The sequence below is a fragment of the Pelodiscus sinensis genome, chromosome 1 (genome assembly GCF_049634645.1).
Source record: "Pelodiscus sinensis isolate JC-2024 chromosome 1, ASM4963464v1, whole genome shotgun sequence".
Taxonomy (NCBI): domain Eukaryota; kingdom Metazoa; phylum Chordata; order Testudines; family Trionychidae; genus Pelodiscus; species Pelodiscus sinensis.
In genome coordinates, this window is record NC_134711.1 from 332,961,176 (window position 1) to 332,984,243 (window position 23,068).

Here is a 23,068-nt window from a genome sequence, read left to right on the forward strand (position 1 = left end):
TAGCCATGGGGCTTTCTTGTGTAAGAAACCCCTGTTGTGTGTCCAAGAGGGCTTACACTTGCTAGAAAAGAGTGTAGCTCTTGCACAAGAAGTCCTCCCTTCCCACACTTTACTGTAAAACTTCTTGTGCAAGAGTGGGCGGGCAGTGTGGATGCTCTGCGGAAGAATGGCCGTTCTTGTGCAAGAACCTGCCAGTGTAGACACAGCCGGATGGTGTTACCCTCAAGGTCTTGATGAGCCACTGTTAAACGATCTCTTTTGTCCTTATATCTGAGCAGGGGTTGGTAGGAAGTGGCCTCAATTCCTTAACAAAGAATAGGGAAGCAGAGGTCTGGGTCTTTTGGCCGGGCTGCAGCTGAAGGAAGGAGCCAAAGACCCCAGGGTCGGGGAGACAGCCTGGTTTGGAGGGGCAGCTGGAGAAGAGGTTCGAGGGTGAGTGTGAAGAGTTTGTGCCGAGGTGTCAGTGGAGAACTAGCCAAGCGGTTTTGTTTCTCTTGATTTGTAACCGGCTTGGCTCAGTCTGTTCTCACTTATCACCACTTCAGTCCTACTGCTGGTACTTCATAAAATCACTTTTATTTTCTGTCAAACCCAGCGTAAATAATTGTTACGTGCAGGGCAACCAGTGTGCACACACCCCCTTTCATTGCTAATGGGGGCTTGCCTAATTCGTTGGGGGTTGATCCCTTGTGGGGAGTGGTACCCCAGGAAGCTGGGCCCTACGCTGCACTGGCCTTGGATATGAAGAGGTTCAGTGTCTGCTCGGGTGATGGGGTGGACTCGATCTCAGCTCACTGTCTTGGCTGGGGAGACCAGCAGAGTTGTGCCAGTGGGACTGGGCGGTGAGGAGCCCCAGAAAGCGGGAAAGCGAGTGGTAGAGGGCATGTCAGCACTCTGGGAGCCCCCCCCCCCTGCAAGGGGTCATCTATGACCACCCCCATCACAGCTGCATTTCACTGGCCCATTGCTTGCTCAGGCAACACTCCCCATGGAGGAAGAACTGAGTAAAGCCCTCAGGAGCCAGCTGTGTGTCACTGCCCAGACACGGTCACCTCCACCCCTTGCATCTCAGCGCGCTGGCTGTTAACAGGGGGTTGTTACCTGACGTTTGTCTGCTGGAGAGCAGGGAGGAACTAGAGCTCTTCCCTGGAACAACTGTAAGAATGTTTCAATGTGGGCGAGACACCTTCTCTCCTTGCTTCATGGCGAGGTCTCCTGAGCTGTGATGTCTCAGATTTAACAATCAGACAGAAACAGACAGAAAACAATTCAGCCAGAAGCAGACACCCAGGGTGGGAAATACCCGTTCAAATGCGAAAAGCTGGGCAAACTGATATCCATCAGATAATGAGCTCTTTTTCACGGAAGGTGCCGGACGTCGCATCAGTAAAAGTGGCATTAACGGCCCTGTGAATTAGTGAATCCCATTCACCTAAGCTTTTAGCGGGAATATTATCTGTAGCAAGGAGTTCCAGTGGCCAAATATGTGTCATGTAAATCACTTTAATTTCACAGAATCATGTTCAGAGTTTCAATATAATTCAATGTCCCCTTGTACCTGTGTGTTTTAAGACACAGTAACAGTGAAGGACAGCTCTGTTTGTTTTTTGATAATGTCATAGGTTTTGAGGTCAGAAGGGATCATTAGAACATCCAGGCTCACCTCTTGTAAAATTTGGGGCTTCAAATGTTACCCATTTACCCTTAACTCAGCCCAATGACTTGGGTGTGACTAAGACCTGCCTTCACTAGGATTGTGCATCATAGAATGATAGAACCAGCAGGTGATGAGTAGGGTCAGCTATTCTATCCCCCTGCCAATATGCAGGGCTTCTTGCTTCTGAACCATTAGAACGTGAGATTTAATCCGAAGTAAAGTGTAGGATCTTGTCCAAGAGGTTAGTATAGCTGGACTGCTGGGAAAGAGTGACCATAATATAATTCAATTTAACATCCCTGTGGTGGGAAAAAAACACCACAGCACCCAACACTGTGGTATTTAATTTCAGAAAAGAGAACTACACAAAAATGAGGAGGTTAGTTGAACAGAAATGAAAAAGCACAAAAGGCACAGTGACAAAAGTAAAATCCCTGCAAGCTGCATGGAAACTTTCCAGGACACCACAACTGAGGCTCAACCTAAATGTATCCCCCAAAGAAAAAGAAAAACCTACAGGCAGTGTCTACACTAGCACCTTTTTCCTGAAATGCTTAAAACGGAACAGTTTTCCGTTATAAGTATTTCCAGAAAAAGAGCGTCTACATTGGCAGGATGCTTTTCCGGAAAAAAGCCCCGATTGTCATTTTCGCGATCGGGGCTTTTTTGCAGAAAAGAAATCTCTGCTGTCTACACTGGCCCTTTTCTGGAACATTTTTCCGGAAAAAGGACTTTTGCCGGAGCGGGAGCAGCATAGTTTTTCCGGAAAAGCAGTTGATTTCTTACAGTAGATGTCACTGCTTTTCCGGAAATTCAAGGGGACAGTGTAGACAGCTCACAGCTTATTCCGGAAAAGCGGCTGCTTTTCCGGAATAAGTGGCCCAGTGTAGACACAGCCACGCAGTAAGAGACCCAAAAAGTGCCACCATGACACAACAATGAAGTAGAAGAAGTGGAAGTTACATCCAAGACAGGAAAATAGAAAGGAGCATAAACTCTGTCAAAGGAAGTGTAAAAATATCATTAGGAAGGTTAAAAAGGAATTTTAAGAATAGCTAGCCAAAAATTCAAAAAGTTATTTCTGAAGCAATTTTTTTTCAAATACATCAGAAATTTCTGTCTGACACTGTGCCCTTTCTTTCGTTCTTTCTTTCACTCTCTTGCTACCCAAGTACATACTGTGGTTCTGATCAGGTGTGGTTAATCAGTCAATTCATAACTTGTCTACTTGTGATTCTACGGTTCTACTAATATCCTCCTTCCGCTAAAGGACGGGCTAGCGTTTCATCACCTGGGCTGTGTCTACACTGGGCATGCAAAGAGCATAACAAAATCTGTATTTAAAGCAGTGTTCTTCACAAAATTGACAACTTTGATGGCTAAATTCAATGAGTCACATAGGTTATCTGGAAGAGTTTTAGCAGCCAACTCTTGTCTATGTATGACGCAGTGAGTTGTAGTTACGGCTGGATTTTTTTTCTTTCACCAACGTCACAAATCCAGAGTGAGAGCCAAGCATCACTGGAGCACTCTCTGTGCACACACCAACCAGTTTTCCCCATGAAAGTCTATTTTCTTCAAAAAAGTCAGAAATCATTTTCATAATATCAAAAGCCTTTGATGTGGTCATCAATTCCTTCGAAAAAAGTAGTTCTTCCTTCACAGTTCCATTGTTAACTAATCGAACGTAGACATGCAACGGACAGCATTGTGCTACATCAGTGGTCTCATCGCACAGAACTGCAAAAAAACGAGAAGCCAACACTGCCTCCACAACTTGAAGTTCATTATCTTTCGTCAGCTCATCGATGTGACGTTTCACGGAATTGTCAGAAAGCGCATTTTTTCTTGCTTTTGACACAAAGCACAATATCAGCTGCTTTCAACAAGCAAGGCTTCCCAAGCATTTCTCCAATTATGTGCACTTTCTGGGCTTTAGCGATAAGCAATGACAGTTCATAAGATGCTTCTAGTGCTTTGGCTGATGCTTGATGAAAAGCTCCAGTCGTGTCCAGCTTCATGCGTTTCAAATTTTGAAGTTTAGCAGCAAAAAACTTTTGGTTCATCTGTCAAAATGCTGTGGAGCATCGTCAAGTATCACTCAAGATGACTAGATCTCAAGGCGTCATTGCTAAGAACCGTGTGGCATATTACGCATTGAAGATGATCGATCCCATTTTTTTCCATGCCATACTTAATGTAGTCTTCATCATATTTCCTTTTCTTAATCGCAGCCATAATATATTAATTTAAAAAAATCTATAAAAATAAATTTCCCAATTACAATAACTTTAACGATCCTCTTCTCCTTTCCCTGGGGTGTGGCCTAGTTGAGATTCAGTATCCACATTTGCATTTCCTGCGGGTGATGATCACAGTTTTCTTGTGGTAATTACAGTGAATGGAGCAACATAACACATGGGGTTGGTGTTACAAGGCTCTGTTCCTCACAATCTGTGATGCTGAAAAATGAAAATGTCATTTCCCAGTGTGGGGAGAACGACCCTTCTGTGTAATTCATGGGAAGAGCCTCCAGTAGCGCATGTCGTGTCTCATACTAACATTGTCTCTCCCTCCAGGTATTTGTCCCTCGACCGTCACCCTGGAGCACAGGCAAACACAGGAACTCAGGGAAATTGACTGCACACGCAGGAGACTCCATTCTGCCTTGAAGTGGGGCAGCTTATCCCCTACCTTATGTCAGACACCAACACAACTGACTTCACCAACCCCTCCACCTTCATCCTGCTGGGCATTCCTGGCCTGGAGGCGGCTCATGCCTGGATCTCCATCCCCTTCTGTGCCATGTACCTCATAGCCCTCTTCGGGAACCTCCTTATCCTATATGTCGTGAAGATGGAGCCAAGCCTCCATGAGCCCATGTACTATTTCCTCTGCATGTTGGCCATTGCCGACCTGGTCCTCTGCACGTCCCTCCTGCCCAAATCGCTGAGCATCTTCTGGTTCAATTCCAGGGAGATCAATTTCAGTGCCTGCCTCACCCAGATGTACTTTATTCATGGCTTCTTCATGACCGAGTCTGGGATCTTTGTGGCCATGGCGTTTGATCGCTACATCGCCATCTGCAATCCGCTCAGACATGCTACCATCCTGACAAACCGTTTAGTGGCCATGATCAGCCTGGCTGTCTTGCTCCGTGGCTGCATAATTGTCCTGCCCTATATCCTACTGGCGAGTCAGCGACCTTATTGCAGAACCAACTTCGTCCCCAACACGCACTGCGAGCACATGGCCGTGGTGAAGCTGGCCTGCGCCGACATCCGCGTCAGTAGCTACTACGCGCTCTTTGTGGTATTTGGTGTGACTGGTCTGGATGTGGTTTTTATTACCGTGTCCTACACCCGGATCCTCAGGGCCATTTTACGTCTCCCCACAAAGGCCGCCCGGCTCAAGACTTTTGGGACATGTGGTTCCCACCTCTGCGCTATCTTAGCCTTTTACATCCCACGACTCTTCTCCTTCCTCACACATCAGTTCGGCCAGAATGTGCCCCTGCATGTCCATGTTCTCATTTCTAACATGTACCTCGTCGTGCCCCCCCTACTAAACCCCATCATCTACGGGGTGAGCACCAAACAAATCAGGAGCCATCTGTTTCGGCTTTTTATTAAGGACATGCCTTAAAATTTTCTCCTGGCGCTGTGGCTCTCAGACCGAGCTTTGTGCAGAGCTACCTGGTGACATTGCACTGAGCCCTCTTCCCTGAATCACTGAGTAGGCAAGAAGACGTTAAATCCTTTCCTCACCACACTGTACTGTGTCAGCTTGACAAAGACATTAACGCCTTAGGTGGCCATGTTTCCTATTGCTGGTAACAAAAGCCCCCGGGCCCAGCCTCTTCTCTTCCTCCAAGGCTCCAGCATGGGATGTATCTTCCCTCGGGGCCTCACCCACTTCTGCATCCATTCTCCAAGGCAGCTCCTCTCACTATCTAGATGTCAGCCGACGGTAAGGGCAGTGTGTGTGTGTGTGTGTGTGTTACCAAGAAAAGGTTTAACGTCTGTGTCTTTACCGCTAGGACCAGGGTCTCGTCGCAGAGGGCAGCCAACAGGCTGACAGACGCCCCAGAGTTTATAGGAAGAGCTTATTTCAACTCAGATTTCAACTGCTTGGATACAAGATCCCTGTGCAGTGGGCAGTCTAGGGAAGACTGAGATATGCCCCAACGGATCTGTCACCTGGGAGTGACACGATCCAAACGCCCAAGCTCTTCCTATACCTGTCCCTTATGACCGGCTGAAGTTCTTTTAAATTGTGCTTGGTTCTGTTACAGCAACTGAAGGAGTCAGGTTAAAGCTTAAACTGTTACAGGTTTATTAAAGAAGCTTATAAATCATATGGTTACAATGGCTATTGCTCTATTTCTTAACTGCTAGCAAATATACATCTTAAAAATGGTTACAAAGAAAATAAAGATAGAAGGAAATAATGGTACCAAGTAACAGCTTAATCTTTAAAGAGCTCTAACTCTATGTGTACACTTGAGACAAAGGACCACATTCAGGTACAATTTTTACCCCCTTCTGTGCCTCTCTACTCCAGTGGGTCAAGCCAGGCCCGGTCCCTCAATTCCTAGGAAAGACCAATACGAGGTGGGCGCCCCGTGGAACCTTGGGCGGTCAATAACCTACCCCGACCAGTAGGTAGATGGTAGATTGACATTCAAAGTGAGTGTGCTGCTGGACCCATCTTTAAACCCATGGGGTCACATATTTCTCTTTCTTATCTGTGATGCCAAATTGTACTGGTCTGTCTTTTGTGATGCCAGTTCTTACAAGGGAGTTGTGAACTTAATTTACACTTGTAAGAGAGAAAACTAATTTGGAAGTACTGGGCATTCTTTTCTCAGCGGGAGATTCCTCTCCCAGGGACTGTGTGTGATCTTATCAATATAGGTGCCAGCCAGGGCAGTTCTCGCAGTCTTGAGGTCAGCTATTGCCTTAATCGTTCTCTTCTCATATCTATGTTTTCAGCTTGCTCAGGCTCAGAGGAGCCCGCATATTCTGATCTCACATTGAAGCTTAATGGCTATGCTGACTTTTATTGCTCCTTCTCTGCCCTGTATACAGGCACCTCAGCGGGGCAAGCAAGATTGATGTAATCGGGGGGGGGGGGGGCCTGTCTGGCTACACTAGATCATCTCAACCTCCAACCTCCTCACAGCAGAGTTCCCTCAGCTCCCGGGTGGGACAGGCCCTGCTCCAGGGTGACAAGGAGCGTCCGCTGAGAGTGGGGGAGGAGGAGGGTTAGCTCTTGGACTGGCGGTTCGATAAGTAGAGAAGAAAGCCCAGAAGTTATAGAAACGCATCTGTGAGTTGGGAGCAGTGTTGTGTGACAGATGCACATGATTGCGCATCAGATGCCTGGTTGGGTCCTTATGGTGTGGCTTGATTGATTTTAGATCCAAGGGAAACCAGGACAATGCAGGGCTACTTAACCACTTTCTTATGTATTGCAAGCGTTAAGCAGATCATACAGATGGGCTGTGTCTACACTGGCCCCTTTTCCATAAAAGGGATGCTAATGTAGCACATTGGAAGAGGCAAATCCGCGGGGGATTTAAATATCCCCCGCGGGATTTGCATTTTCATGGGCGCCGCTTTTTTCCAGCTTGGAGATAAGCCGGAAAAAAGCGCCAGTCTGGACGCGATCCTCCGGAAAATAAGCTCTTTTCCAGAGGATCTCTTATTCCTACACTGTTATTCAAAACATTCCTTCCTCATGGGTTCTCCCTCGGCCTCGCCTACGTGCTTATGTGCACCAGACTTGAGACAGGCCTGGGTTTTGCTTCTTACTTATGTGCCCTGTGGACAAGGCTGACATCACCTTTTATGGTCCAGGCAGGGTAGTCCAGGATCCCCTGCAGTCCTCACACTGAGCTACGAATTCCTGAGGGAAGAGTCTATTGGGTGTCTTCAACATAAGAACGGCCAGACGGGGTCAGACCACAGGTCCATCCAGCCCAGTGTCCTGTCTGCCAACAGTGGCCAATGCCACGTGCCCCAGAAGGAATGAACCAAACAGGTAATGATCAAGTGATCTCTTTCCTGACATTCATCTCCATCCTCTGACAAACAGAGGCTAGGGACACCATTCTTTACCCATACTGGCTAGTAGCCAGTAATGGACTTAACCTCCATGAACTGATCTAGTTCTCTTTTCAACCCTGTTATAGCCCTAGCCTTCACAATCTCCTCAGGCAAGGAGTTCCACAGGTTGAGTGTGTGCTGTGTGAAGAAGAACTTCCTTTTATTTGTTTAAAATCTGCTGCCCATTAATTTCATGAGATGGCCCCTAGTTCTTATGTTATAGGGACAAGTAAATAACTTTTCCTTATTCACTTTCTGCACACCACTCATGATTGTATAGACTACTATCATATCCCGTATAGGTCTATTAGCTTCCAATTTCCTTCTGTGCCCCCTGGCTGAGGCCTGTAGGAGGCAGGATGGCTGTAAAGGGTTCGGACTGGGAGCTCTTTGCCCTGAGCCAGGCCTTAGGGATCAGCATTTGTGCTAAGTGCACAGCAATTGATAGAGGCGATAGGAGAAGCGTCAGTGTTAGGGATGTTGGGCAGAGGCTGGGGGTGGATTCAGAATGTCACAGGGCGGGAGATGAATGGCACAGCCTCCATGAGCTGGCACTTTATACCCACGCATGGCACCTTCTCTGAGGCTCCAGGGCAGCCACTACCCAGGGATTAAAACTGAGAAGTGAAGCTGAATCTAACTTGCGCTCTTCATGGTGCTATTTGTCACGGCTGGAATCTCTGTCATTAGATTGAGTGGGCCAAGTTACCCCGCCCCACCCCCCAAGGACAGAGTGAGCCACAGAGAGATAACGCGATTTACCCCAAACCTCAAATGAGCTGGGAATGGAAACGAGGTGTCCTGACCCCAACACCACTGCTCTGGCCCCTAACTGGATCTGCCTCGTAATACCAGACTGTCACCAATAATCTTTATACCAAGAAACGTGCACAACCCCCATAATCCAGCCTTCCCATGGACACCTGACAGGACATCCTGCATGTCGCTGTGCGCCCCACACACTTTATTGAAATACGCATGTGACTATGACATAACTCGCATATGCAAAGCGTGTCTTGTGACACAACATTAGAAACTTTATTATCTGCTGTAGAATAGTGATAGAAATGTAGCCGTGTTAGTCTGGTGTAGCTGAAACAAAATACAGGACTATGTAGCACTTTAAAGACTAACAAGATGGTTTATTAGTCCTCCTTCTGTTCTGAATTTTGATTTGTCCCTTTCATATGTGTTTATTTTTTTTAATTGTATCCTTTGGTATATATGGTTGTGACTATTTTATTCCACTATTTGATCTGAGGAAGTGGGTCTGGCCCACGAAAGCTCATCACCTAATAAACCATCTTGTTAGTCTTTAAAGTGCTACATAGTCCTGTCTTTTATTATCTGCTGAATGTCTGTTTGTGCCCATGTCGCATTCCTGTATGTGAAAGTAGAAAAAAGCAGCAAAAAACTCCTTGTTTTATCCCGTAAGCTTTGACAATAGTTGGTCCTGACAAGGCATGTAGCCAGGTCACCTAATACTCGAACCCATTTTGGACATTGTACTTTTCCACTCTACGAGTGAAAAGTTGAAGCTGAACACAAAGGATTCCCATCTTTGGAACAAGGAATAGAAAAGTGTGAAACCAAACCATAGGGGCAGCAACCAGATACAAGGACAATCCTGCTAACCACCCAAGATGACTTACTTAACCACCCTGCGTGACTTACTTTGATGTGTCTGCTATTACTTGCAACCACTTGAATCCAACATTTTGTACTTTCTACAATTTTATTTATCAACACATCCAGTGTAAATCATCGTTTACAGAGGAGCAAGTACCTGTGCATTTCTCTCTTTCACTCAACAAGCGGGTAGGCATTTTATGAATTTCCCCTGAATTAAACTTAAAGCAAAGTAAACAGGATTTATCTGGGCTTCTAGACCCATTGGGACCGTGCACCTGGGCACTGAGTCATGTCCCTTTAACTGAGTCTTCCCAGGGCTCATCTAATCTCATTGTCTCTGTTACTCCCCTGTCTGCTGTAACCCCAAATCTGTGCCAATGCAGGGAGAGATCAGAGGGCCCGGCTGAGCAGGACAAGGTGGTGGAGCATCCCAAAGGGCAGGCTGGCAGACCAAGTGGTATTTCCTCACACTTGATGACAGTCTTAAGGGGATGTCATAGAATCCTAGAATCCCAGGGCTGGCAGAGACCTCAGGAGTCACTGAATCCAGCCCCCTGGCAAGAGCAGGACCAATCCCAACTCAGTCATCTCAGCCTGTGTCTCAGGGAAGCGGGCCTGGCACCCTGTCAGCTTTCAGCTCTGCCTGAGAGCCACAGCACCAGGAGAAAACATTCCCCCCACAATGAGTGACGAGGTGGAACAGCCTGTCCCGGATCTGCTTGATCTTTACCCCGTAGATGATGGGGTTCAGCGTGGGGGGCAGCAGGAGGTACATGTTGGCACTCAGAATATGAAAATACAGGGGCATGTTCTCGCCAAAGCGGGACGCGAGCGAGGAGAAGAGACGTGGGATGTAAAAGGCTAAGATGGCCCCCAGGTGGGTGCCGCACGTCCCAAAGGTCTTGAGCCGGGCGTCCTTGGTGGGAAGTTTAAAGATGGTCCTGAGGATCTGGAAATAGGACAGAATGATAAAAACCACGTCCAGACCGGTCACAAAAAAGACAACAAAAAGTCCATAGTAGTTACCAATGTGGACGTCGGCACAGGCCAGATTCAATACGGCCGTGTGCTCACAGTGAGTGTGGGGGATGATGTTGGTTTTGCAATATGGCCTCTGCCTGGCCAGCAGGAGATAGGGCAGGATGATTATTCCCCCGCGCAGCAACATGCCCAGACCGAGCTTAGCCACAACATGGTTTGTCAGGATGGTGGAATGTCTCAGGGGATGGCAGATGGCCACGTAGCGATCAAACGCCATGGCCACGAAGAGCCCTGACTCAGTCATGAAGAAGCTTTTTATGAAGAACATCTGGATGAGGCAGGCATTGAATTCGATCTCCCTGGAATTGAACCAGAAGATGCTCAGTGTTTTGGGCAGGATGGATGTCACGAGGACCAGGTCAGTGGCAGCCAGCATGCAGAGGAAATAGTACATGGGCTCATGGAGTCTTGGCTCTGTCATCACAATATATGGGATGGTGAAGTTCCCTAAGAGGGCTATGACATACATGGCGCAGAAGGGGATGGCGATCCACACATGAGCTTCCTCCAATCCAGGGATGCCCAGCAGGATGAAGGTGGAGGGGAGGGTGTAGTGGGTTGTGTTGGAATCTGACATGGCGTAGCGGAGAAGGTGCCCAACTCTGAAGCAGAACGGTTTCTCCGGCATGTACCGTACGTTACCCTGAATTCCCGTGTGTGCAGGTTCTTGTGCAATCGTCGAAGCACAAATGCCTGAAAGATAGAGAGAGTGTTACTACGAGAGACAACACGCGCTACTGGTGGCTGTTCTCGTGAAGTAATTGGGTTGATCGCTTTTCACACGCTGAAACATATTAGCTCTCCGGACTCCCATATTCCTCCTATTGCTCAGCAACTGAGAGCGAGAAAAACACAACAGAAACCAAAGCTTTGCCAAGGGAACAATGCAGAGAAAACAGGTGTCAACAAAGCTGAGGCATTTCAGTGAATCAGAGAAAACATCCAGCTACAGAAGGAACAATCAACCGTATCGTCCTTGTGAGGCACTGAACACGGGCTAACGACCAACGGGCTGAAAGTCCTATTGATAGGCCTTTGTCAGTGAATGGGGGTTGTGATGCGGGGGTGGTCACAGAAGACCCTTTGAGGTGCTTCCTGGAGTGCTGACAATGCCACTAACACTCACTTTCTTGCTCTCTGGGGCTCCTCACTGCCCGATCTTGCTGGGCCAGCTCCCTGGTCTCCTCCAGCCAATGCACAGAGCAGAGCCTGGGCTGGCCCTACCTTGAGGTAAACTGAGGCAGCCTCTTCAGGCATCAGACTGTGGGGTTGGGGGCACCAATAGGACCAAGAGCGTAGAAAATTGTGTCTGCTGTTGGTTCCTATGTATTTTCTCTGCTCTAGATGCACAGAGACGGGGGAGTGCTGTGCTGGAGGAAGGAGAGCACAGGAGAACTTTCAAAGTTTTGGCCCAAGCGAGGGCGTATGGGGGCATCATTTGAGCTCCCTGCCTCAGGTGCCCCAATGCTGTGGGCCGGCCCTGAGCAGAACTCACGGACCCCCTCCCTCCGAAGAGCAGTATAGACACTGAAACACCTTGCCACATGAATTACTGCAGCTAAGAGCTTATCTGACTGGGATTGGCTATTACTCTTAATAGCACTGCTCTTTAAGCAAATCTGACACCTTCCATTAGCGGGGCCCATTTTCAGAGGCATCTCATTTTGCCCGGGTTTACACATTTGGACTAAAATTTCCAAACCTGGGTGTCTGCATCTGGTGGGACTGGTTTTTGTAAATCTCAGATATCACCGTTGGAGAGATTTCCTGACTGATGCAAGTCCAGATGTCCTGTCTAGGATAAAAAACAATGGTTCAATTGTTCCAGAGAGGAGCCTTAGCACCTCCATGTTTTCCAGCAGCTTCAAGACAGATCAGACCCCTCCCCAACTTTTCCAGCCAGCACCCAGAGATGCCGGGCGGAGTGACAGTGTCTGGACATTCCCACACACCTGGGTGCTGAGGGTTTCCCTCAGATCTCACTGTAGGGCTGCGTATAAAATCGCCCTTTTCAATAACGATATGGACCAATGTGACAGTATGTGTGTAACCTCCGGAATTGTGGCCCATTTTTATGAATGGGATTTGAATTAATTCATTGGTAACCTTTTAAGAATTGCCTTCAGAGAATCTGTTTTTTTGGTCACTTTTTTAATCTATTGCCGCGGAAACCTCGTTTTCCCCTGTTGCACGGCATTAAGTCTGTTTAAAGCTAGGTGTGTGTCTGTGCAAAAGTGTGAATGTGTGTGTAGAAGGGGTTCAAGGGATCAGCTGCTGCAGCCAGCCTGGCTCGAGACCAGCTGCCAGCACCACCTTGAGGGGGAAAGAACAATGCGAGTGAGCCCTGCGGCAGAACCCTCCCAAGCAAGAGAACAACCCCAGCTCCATCAAGAGAAGAAGATCTGAGTCCCGTTTGCTAGAACCTGAACACTCACGGCCCTACAGTGTCCTGGGGACATGGGACAGCACAAGGTCTATGAGCTAAAACATACAAAAAGCATGGGAGCAAAAGTACAGCGTTGGGTCCTGTCTTGTCGGCATGGGTGCATCGGTCCGGACATTCCTCACTCAGCCCCTCCCTCGCACTCACCTGGCCAGGGCGCGACGGGGAGCAACACAGTTGTAACTAAGCCCTGACTCGACAGCATGTGTGTCTGGGTGGGTGTGAGTACACGGGTCTGGTATATTATACTCGTATCATGCAATAGTGAGGTATTGCCAATGTAGGTGGCATCTTCCCTTGCCCCCCCGCAGAAGATCCTGCACAGTTCTTTAAAGTACAACATTACAGATATGACTGCGGTTCTCAAGTATCCAAAAGGGGGTTACAAGGAGGAAGGGAGACAAATTGTTCTCCTTGGCCTCTGAGGACAGGACAAGAAGCAATGGGCTTAAACGGCAGCAAGGGAGGTTGAGGTTGGACATAAGGAAAAAGTTCCCACCTGTCAGGGTGAACAAACACTGGAATAAATTGCCTAGGGGGGTTGTGGAATCTCCATCCCTGGAAATATTTAAGAGCAGGTCGGACAGAGACCTGTTGGGGATGATCTAGATGGTGTTTGGTCCTGCCATGTGGGCAGGGGACGGGACTCGATGACCTCTCAAAGGTCCCTTCCATTTCTAGTGCTCTATGATTCGATGAGCACTCCCAGGGCACGTTTCCCTCAGAGGGCCCTGAGCAAACAGCGGCCACTGAAATGCAGGTGCATAACACAGTGCACACGCAGCATCAGCAGAAAAGCTGCTCAGAGTGCAAAGGGTTGTAGACACGTGCTCAACCTCAGCACGGCCACAAAGCCCTGCGGTTCGTGGACAAGTCGGTTCTCAGACAGAGCTGGTACCTGTGAGTGCTGACAGGGACGAGTCTTCCCTGGAACCCCCCTCAGACAGCCGCGTCCCGCACCTGTCTCAGCCCAGCGTCTGCAGCAGTGTCCCACGCCGAAAGCCGGCACAGGGCTGTGCAGTGTAATATAGCTCTGGGCAGTCCCGGGGGGGTTCCCTCAGGCCCTAGTGGAGAAGCGGCATCTGAATGTTAACAGGCCGGAGACCAGCCTGCCTCTGCTCCGGGGCTCTTTAGCAGTAACTAGTAAACAGCAATTAAGGCCCTTCCCAGAGGATGAGGAGAACTCCTGGGCTCTGGCCTGAGTCAGAGAGGAATTGGCTGCTCTGGGTGTTTCTGTGCATCTAAAAAGTGCTGTTGATTAGGAAGAAAACGAGGGACAATGCCCAGGTCTTTCTAGCGTCTGAGGCCCGTCACTTCCCAGGGGGATGGGCAGACAGTGACAGACAGCTCTGGAGGGAGTTGACCATGGGGGGACAGGAATTCCTTCTGCAGGAGCACAGGCTGTTGCTATGGGAACACAGATCAGTCATTCTCCTCAGCAAGGACCATCGCTCTGGGCAGCACTTTCCATTGAGGGATCGTAAAAGCACCTAGCACAGGAAAGTCACATGGTACACATGGGTAAACTGAGGCACAGGGAAATGTGATTTGGCCAAGGTCAGACAGAGAAGGAGTGTCAGGATGACGGAGCGACCTGGGAGCCTGGGCATCCCGGCAGAAACCTCTGTTGGTCTGTGACACCGAGAGGGACGTGGCCTCCCGCTTGGACAGGGGCTGCTCATTGCGCAGGAGGCAGAGGGAAGGCTGGGGGAGGGAGGCTGAGCCTTCCTCATCCTCCCCAGGTGAATCCGAGGGTCTCAGAACTAGCTGGAGTGTGGGAGATCCCAACTTCTGGGAGGGGTTGCGACTGCTCTGGAGGATAGGGTCATAATTCAAAATGACCTGGACAAATTGGAGAAATGGTCTGAGGTAAATAGGATGAAGTTTAATAAAGACAAATGCAAAGTGCTCCACTTAGGAAGGAACAATCCGATTCACACATACAGAATGGGAAGTGACTGTCTAGGAAGGAGCATGGCAGAAAGGGATCTAGGGGTTATAGTAGACCACAAGCTGAATATGAGTCAGCAGTGTGATGCTGTTGCAAAGAAAGCAAACATGATTCTGGGATGCATTAACAGCTGTGTTGTGAACAAGACACGTGAAGTCATTCTTCCGCTCTGCTCTGCGCTGGTTAGGCCTCAATTGGAGTATTGTGTTCAGTTCTGGGCACCGCATTTCAAGAAAGATATGGAGAAATTAGAGAGGTCCAGAGAAGAGCAACGAGAATGATGAAAGGCCTAGAGAACATGACCTATGAGGGAAGGCTGAAAGAATTGGGTTTGTTTAGTTTCGAAAAGAGAAGACTGGAGAGCGGAGGAGAAGGGGGCACATGAGAGCCATTTTCCCGTATCTAAAAGGGTGTCATAAGGAGGAGGAAGAAAACTTGTTCATCTTAGACTCTGAGGATAGACCAAGAAGCAATGGGCTTAAACTGCAGCAAGGGAGGTTTAGGTTGGACATTAGGAAAATGTTCCTAACTGTCAGGGTGGCCAGACACTGAAATAAATTGCCCAGGGAGGTTGTGGAATCCCCATCTCTGGAGATATTTAAGGGTAGGTTAGATAAATGTCTATCAGGGATGGTCTAGACAGTATTTGGTCCTGCCATGAGGGCAGGGGACTGGACTCGATGACTCATGAGGTCCCTTCCAGTCCTAGTATTCTATGATTCTATGGGGTGTATGAGGGGCTCAGGGCAGGGGGGTTGGGAGTATGATGGGCTCATGACACAGATTTGCAGTGTAGTGGCAGAAGACTGGGGATGTGAGAGGCTCAGGACAGGGGGTTCCATAGACTCAGGGTTGGAGGTCTGGGGGGCGCAGGAGGGTGTGTCTAGACTACATGCCTCCATCGACGGAGCCATGTAGATTAGGCTGATCGGCGAAGGGAAATGAAGCCGCAATTTAAATAATCGCGGCTTCATTTAAATTTACATGGCTGCCGCGCTGAGCCGACAAACATCTGATCAGCTGTTTGTCGGCTCAGCGCGGCAGCCATGTAAATTTAAACGAAGCCGCGATTATTTAAATCGCAGCTTCATTTCCCTTTGCCAAACAAACAAATCTACATGGCTCCATCGACGGAGACATGTAGTTTAGACGTACCCAGAGTGTTATGATGCTGTGGCCAGATGGGGGCTTGGCCCCGATTGGGGCCTTGTGGGCCAGGCTTCCTTTTTCAATACAATATGTCCAGCACAAACGTTTCAGTGTTGTCTTTATTTATGGGACGGGTGGAGAACCTGTTTTGGGTCAGGGGTCACTGACCCACATAATAATAAGTCAGGGACCACAAAACTGAGATGCAAAAAAAACCCCCAAATCCTCCTAGCACCCCCAAACCTCACTGATGGGGCCCCAACTGAGATTCCTACCTCCCCTGGCACCGTAGTCCCATGGAGGCATGGTAGGTAGGACTGAGGTTCAAGGCCTCTGGCCAGATTAACTCTTCTGGGGTTCCAGAGTATGTGGAAATTGTGGGCCCCTCTACACTCTGAGGTGAGGCCAAAAATAAGGAATCTGCTGTGTGGGACAGGGCTGCCAGTCCATGGGATCAGGATGGGATGCAGAATATGGGTGGAAAATAGGCTCCAGGGACAAGCTGGGGGCAGGTGTCTGGCCAGGAGGTAGGGGGCAGGAGCAGAGGTCAGCGGAGAGGTGGGACCCTGAGCAGGGGGCAGGTGATGCTGAATAATGAAAATGTCATTTCCCAGTGTGGGGAGAACGACCCCTCTGTGTAATTCATGGGAAGAGCCTCCAGTAGCGCATGTCGTGTCTCATACTAACATTGTCTCTCCCTCCAGGTATCTGCATCGCGACCGTCACCCTAGAGCTCAGGCAAACACAGGAACTCAGGGAAATTGACTGCACACGCAGGAGACTCCATTCTGCCTTGAAGTGGGGCAGCTTATCCCCTACCTTATGTCAGACACCAACACGACCGACTTCACCAACCCCTCCACCTTCATCCTGCTGGGCATTCCTGGCCTGGAGGCACCTCATGCCTGGATCTCCATCCCCTTCCGTGCCATGTACCTCATAGCCCTCTTGGGGAACCTCATTACCCACTATGTCGTGAAGATGGAGCCGAGCCTCCCAGGGCCAGATTAAGTCATGGGCTGGACGGGCAGCTGCCCAGGGTGCCAACCTATGGGGGGGGCACCTAATGGCAGCTGTAATGGGCGTTTTGCAGCCGGGCGTGTGGAGCCCCTTAGAGCTGCCTTCAGGCGCCATGCACCCAGCTCCCAGATCGCAGGCTACTGCAGCTCCCAGTGGCCACCCTGCAGCGGCCGCCGGGGGAGGGGCCCGTGTTAACCACCACAGGCCATGTTAACCCTTACCCCGGCGGCTGTGAGGCCCTGCATGGCCAGGCTTGGCCAGCCCCGGGTGGCCCAGGACTGCGCACCAGCGGCTGTAGCCGGGCTGGGCCATGCTGGGCACATGTGTCCTGCCGCCGCCAGCTCTGTGTGACCTCCCCCACGCGCAGGGGGAGGGACTGTGTATGCACCCTCCCTCATGAGCCGGCGCAGGGGCGGGGACATACATGCACCCTCCCCCAACCCAGGGTGCAAGTAAACTGTCTGCTCAGGGCACCAGAATTGCTGCATGTTGGTCATCACCGACCTGGTTCTCTGCACATCCTTCTTGACTTGCCCAAATCGCTGAGCATCTTCTAGTTCAATACCAGAGAGATTGATTTCAGTGCCTGTCTCACCCAGATGTACTTTATTCATGGCTTCTTCATGACTGAGTCTGGGATCTTCGTGGCCATGGCGTTTGATCGCTACGTCGCCATCTGCGATCCACTCAGACATGCTACCATCCTGACTAACCGTTTTGTGACCATGATCAGCCTGGCAGTGTTGCTCCGTGGCTGCATAATTGTCCTGCCCTGTATCCTACTGGCGAGTCAGCGACCTTATTGCAGAACCAACATCATCCCCAACACGCACTGCGAGCACATGGCCGTGGTGAAGCTGGCCTGCGCCGACATCCGCGTCAGTAGCTACTACGCGCTCTTGGTGGTATTTGGTGTGACTGGTCTGGATGTGGTTTTTATTACCGTGTCCTACACCCAGATCCTCAGGGCCATTTTACGTCTCCCCACAAAGGACAACCGGCTGAAGACTTTTGGGACGTGTGGTTCCCACCTCTGCACCATCTTAGCCTTTTACAGCCCACGACTCTTCTCCTTCCTCACACATCAGTTCGGCCAGAATGTGCCCCTGCATGTCCACGTTCTCATTTCCAACATGTACCTCATGGTGCCCCCCCTACTAAACCCTATCATCTACGGGGTGAGCACCAAACAAATCAGGAGCCGGCTGCCTCGGCTTTTTAATCAGAATAGGCCTTAAAGTTTTCTCCTGGTGCTGTGGCGCTCAGACCAAGCTTTGTGCAGAGCTGCCTGGTGACATGGCGCCGGGCCCTCTTCCCTGCATCACTGAGTAGGCAAGAAGACATTAATTCCTTTCCTGACCTCACTGTACTGTGTTAGCTTGACAAAGACACTAACGCCTCAGGTGGCCATGTTTCCTATTGCTGGTAACGAAAGCCCCCGAGCCCAGCCTCTTCTCTTCCTCCAAGGCTCCAGCATGGGACATGTCTCCCCTCAGGGCCTCACCCACTTTGGCATCCGTTCTCCAAGGCACCCCCATCACTATCTAGATCATCTCCTCCTCCCCTTTTCCCTGCTCCAGCCTGACAAGGAGCCTCCGGTGAGAGCAGGGGAGTAGCTCTGGGACTGGAAGGTCGATGAGTGGAGAGGGAAGCCTGGAAGCCGTAGAAAGGCATCAGTGCCTGTATTTGGTACATCCCACTCAGAATGTTGCTGCTAGGTGCAGAGTTGACACTTTCAGAGCTGCCTCTGCAATTTTTGCTGATCAGGAACAGAAGTACCTGTACAGGGCTGCTTGTCCTGCGTTCTTGACGTGGTCTCGCGGACCGGGCTTAACCTGCACTGTTATTCAAAACATTCCTTCCTCATGGGTTCTCCCTCGGCCTCGTCTACGTGCTTATGTGCACCAGACTTGAGACAGGCCTGGGTTTTGCTTCTTACTTATGTGCCCTGTGGACAAGGCCAACATCACTTTTATTGTCCAGGCAGGGTAGTCCAGACACCCCTGCAATCCTCAAACTGAGCTACAAATTCCTGAGGGAAGAGTCTATTGGGTGTCAGAGGCTAGAGAGGGATGGCAGGAGACAAATTGCTTGATCATTGTCTTCGGTCCACCCTCTCTGGGGCACCTGGTGCTGGCCACTGTCGGTAGACGGGCTACTGGGCTAGATGGACCTTTGGTCTGATCCAGTACGGCCGTTCTTATGTTCTTATGTTCTTATAAGAATGGCCAGACGGGGTCAGAACAAAGGTCCATCCAACCCAGTGTCCTGTCTGCCAAGAGCGGCCAATGCCAGGTGCCCCGAAGGGAATGAACCAAACAGGTAATGATCAAACAATCTTTCTCCTGCCACCATCTCCATCCTCTGACAAACAGAGGCTGGGGACACCATGCCTACCCAGCCTGGCTAATAGCCACTAATGGACTTAACCTCCATGAATTGACCTAGTTCTCTTTTCAACCCTGTCATAGCCCTAGCCTTCACAATCTCCTCAGGCAAGGAGTTCCACAGGTTGAGTGTGCGCTGTGTGAAGAAGAACTTCCTTTTATTTGTTTTAAACCTGTTGCCCATTAATTTCATTTGGTGGCCTCTAGTTCTTATGGGAACAAGTAAATAACTTTTCCTTATTCACTTTCTCCACACCACTCGTGATTTCATACAACTCTGTCATATCCCATTTGTCTTTAGCTTCCAATTTCCTTCTGTTCTTCCTGGCTGAGGCCTGTAGGAGACAGGATGGCTCAAAAGGGTTTGGACTGGGAGCTCTTGGCCCTGAGCCAGGCCTCGGGAGCAGGACAAGGGATTAACGATCGTGCAAAGTGCACAACAGTTGTGAAAGGCGATAGGAGAAGCATCTGTGTTAGCCGGGCGCCGCCATTTTTAAATGCCGGCTAGTTCGGACTCCGTGCCCGTGGCTACACGCGGCACGGACTAGGTAGTTCGGATTAGTTTTCCTATTCCGAACTACCGTTACTCCTCGTTCCATGGGTGGAATGCCACATACATGGGACAGCTGAAGGGACCAGGTAGTTCCATGAGGAGTAACGGTAGTTCGGAATAGGAAGCCTAATCCGAACTCCCTAGTTCGTGCTGCGTGTAGCCACGGGGCACGGAGACCGCACTAGCGGACATTTAAAAATGGCGGTGCCCGGCAAGATGCAAATGAAGCCCGGGAAATTCAAATCCCGGGCTTCATTTGCAACTTCGGTTGCCTATATTAACCACCCTAGTTCGAACTAGGGTGGTAGTGCAGACATACCCTATGTGAGGGTCGAAAAAAGCAGCAAAAACCTTCTTTATTAAATTAGATGTGTTACATGAGGGCCATTAGTTGTGATCAGGAACTAAATTCCCTGATACTCAGGTCTGTGAATAGTCTTGTTTTATCATGTAATTTTTTACTATGGTTGGTGCGGCCAAGGCATGTTGCCAGGTTGCCTAATACTGGAACCCATTTTGGACGTTGTACTTTTCTGCTTGACGAGTGAAAAGTTGAAGCTGAACACAAAGGATTCCCACCTTTGGCACCAGGAATAGAAAAGTGTGAAACCAAAGCATGGGGGCAGCTACCAGATACAAGGACAAGCCTGCTAACCATCCAGGATGACTTACTTTGATATGTCTGCTACTATTTGCAACCACTGGAATTCAACATTTTGTACTTACTACAATCAATTTTATTTATCAACACATCCAGTGTAAATAATCGTTAACGGAGGAGCAAGTACCTGTGCATCTCCCTCTTTCACTCATCAAGGAAGTGGGCATTTTATGAATTAGATCTGAATTAAATTTTAAGCAAAGTAAGCAAAGCTTCTAGACCCACAGAGACTGTGCACCTGGGAACTGAGTTATATCCCTTTAACAGAGTCTTCCCAGAGCTGATCTAATCTCATTGTCTCTGTTACTCCCCTGTCTGCTGTAACCCCAAATCTGTGCCAATGCAGGGAGAGATCAGAGGGCCCAGCTGAGCAGGACAAGGTGGTGGAGCATCCCAAAGGGCAGGCTGGCAGACACAGTGGTATTTCCACACATTGGATGACAGTCTTAAGGGGATCTCATAGAATCCTAGAATCCCAGAGCTGGCAGAGACCTCAGGAGTCATTGAGTCCAGCCCCCTGCCCAAAGCAGGACCAATCCCAACTCAATCATCCCAGCCAGGGCTTTGTCTAGTCTGGACATAAACATCTCTAGGGATGGAGATTCTACCCTTTCCCTAGGGAACTAATTCCAGTGCTTCCCCACCCTCCTAGGGAAATAGTTTTTCCTAATATCCCACCTAGACCTCCCCCACTGCAATTTGAGACCACTGCAGGTCACTGAAGTCTGCTTTCAAATCTGGGGACAATCTCTAGGACTAAAGCCAGTGTGAATGTTTCACTTGTAGAATTTCACTTCTTTCATCTCATGTGACAGCAGCCTGGGCACTAGCAGGGAAAGTGGCTGGAACTCTAGAAGATCCTGTCCCTCCTACGGAGGAGGAAAAAGTCCGGGACAAATGGCAGGGGGCCATCTGTGAACCTGGCTCCCATGCGGGCATGGGCATATAAAGACAGCCAAGCGCCACGGCTTTGCCCAACCTCAGGTTTGAACCCTGAGACTGAGTGCTCCAGGCCTCAGAGAGGTTGCCGCTCCCTGCTCGTTGTCAGGGCCCTTGTGGGACAGGTCCATGTGCAACTGGTCACAGATGGTGTTTATCAACCAGACCAGTGAAGAGAGGAAGCAGGAGAACTCTTCATGCCTTGATGGGGATGGCTGGTTCCCCTGTCTTCTCCCAAGCTGGCCCTAGGCCCTCAGATCCCTGTTATGGTTGACACACTAGTGACTGAACCACAGAGACAAGCCAGGTTCTCACAGAAGGCTAGACACACTACTTCTACACCACTCGCAGCCAGACAACATGGCGTCCTGACCCTGGACAAAGAATCCAAGGGAGACCCCTCAGTTCCCACCATTGTCGTGGCTGATCAGTCAAGTCCAAGCAATGGTGCAGTGGTGAAGGAGCAACAGATGCCATCCCCCTGTATTTGTCCCCCAGCCTAGTGGAGAGCCCTGATTTTGACTTCCACAAGGTAAAGGAAGCCTCAGAGTTTGATTGTACACAATACCCAGGATCATGGATCTCCTCCATTGTCCCGCCAGACCCTGGTGTAGCACAGTAGACCTCTCTCTTACTAAGTCCTGCACTCCAACCCCCACAACAATGTCATTGCCAAATGGAAATAAAATGGATGGTAGAGATGATCAAGAAAGTGACGGTGGTGGGAGGAATCGGAGACAGTGAAAGGAGCAAGGCCTTGGGAAAAAAGGTCACTAGTCAGCGGGGCATGGAGGGAAGACACGGACCATGGTGGAATCTTGGTGGAGGAGAAGAGGCTAGGCCGGAGGGCTTTGGTTACCAGCAACAGGGAGTGCAGCGGCCTTAGGCGTCAATGAGTTTCTCTTCCTGACACAAAATAACATGGCCAAGAAAGGATTTGATATCTTCTTGGCCAATCTGTCTCAGGGAAGCAGGCCTGGCACCCTGTCAGCTTTCAGCTCTGCCTGAGAGCCAAAGCACCAGGAGAAAACTTTCCCCCCACAGTGAGTGACGAGGCGGAACAGCCTGTCCCGGATCTGCTTGATCTTCACCCCGTAGATGATGGGGTTCAGCGTGGGGGGCAGCAGGAGGTACATGTTGGCACTCAGAATATGAAAATACAGGGGCATGTTCTCGCCAAAGCGGGACGCGAGCGAGGAGAATAGACGTGGGATGTAAAAGGCTAAGATGGCCCCCAGGTGGGTGCTGCACGTCCCAAAGGTCTTGAGCCGGGCATCCTTGGTGGGAAGTTTGAAGATGGTCCTGAGGATCTGAAAATAGGACAGAATGATAAAAACCACGTCCAGACCGGTCACAAAAAAGACAACAAAAAGCCCATAGTAGCTATCAACACGGATGTCAGCACAGGCCAAATGCAATATGGCCATGTGCTCACAGTGCGTATGGTGGATGATGTTGGTTCTGCAATATGGCCACTGCCTGGCCAGCAGGAAATAGGGCAGGACGATTATGCTGCCACGCAGCA

The 23,068-nt window shown here is 49.7% G+C and overlaps 3 protein-coding genes across 3 annotated transcripts; 2 read left to right on the forward strand and 1 right to left on the reverse strand.

Annotated features, from left to right (window-relative positions):
* The first annotated feature begins 4,663 nt into the window (after positions 1–4,663).
* Positions 4,664–5,302, forward strand: LOC102450029 (olfactory receptor 52B2-like). The gene has a single exon (XM_014575845.2). The coding sequence runs from the start codon at positions 4,664–4,666 to the stop codon at positions 5,300–5,302; it is 639 nt and encodes a 212-aa protein (XP_014431331.2).
* A 4,698-nt stretch (positions 5,303–10,000) lies between these two features.
* LOC102449775 (olfactory receptor 52E4-like) lies at positions 10,001–10,909 on the reverse strand. Its single transcript, XM_075939153.1, has 2 exons — positions 10,653–10,909; positions 10,001–10,517 (listed from the first exon to the last, which is right to left on the reverse strand). The coding sequence occupies exons 1-2, from the start codon at positions 10,907–10,909 to the stop codon at positions 10,001–10,003; spliced, it is 774 nt and encodes a 257-aa protein (XP_075795268.1).
* Positions 10,910–17,602: 6,693 nt separating this feature from the next.
* LOC142830951 (olfactory receptor 52P1-like) lies at positions 17,603–18,241 on the forward strand. Its single transcript, XM_075939259.1, has one exon. It carries the CDS (start codon positions 17,603–17,605, stop codon positions 18,239–18,241), a length of 639 nt encoding a protein of 212 aa, XP_075795374.1.
* Positions 18,242–23,068: the final 4,827 nt, after the last annotated feature.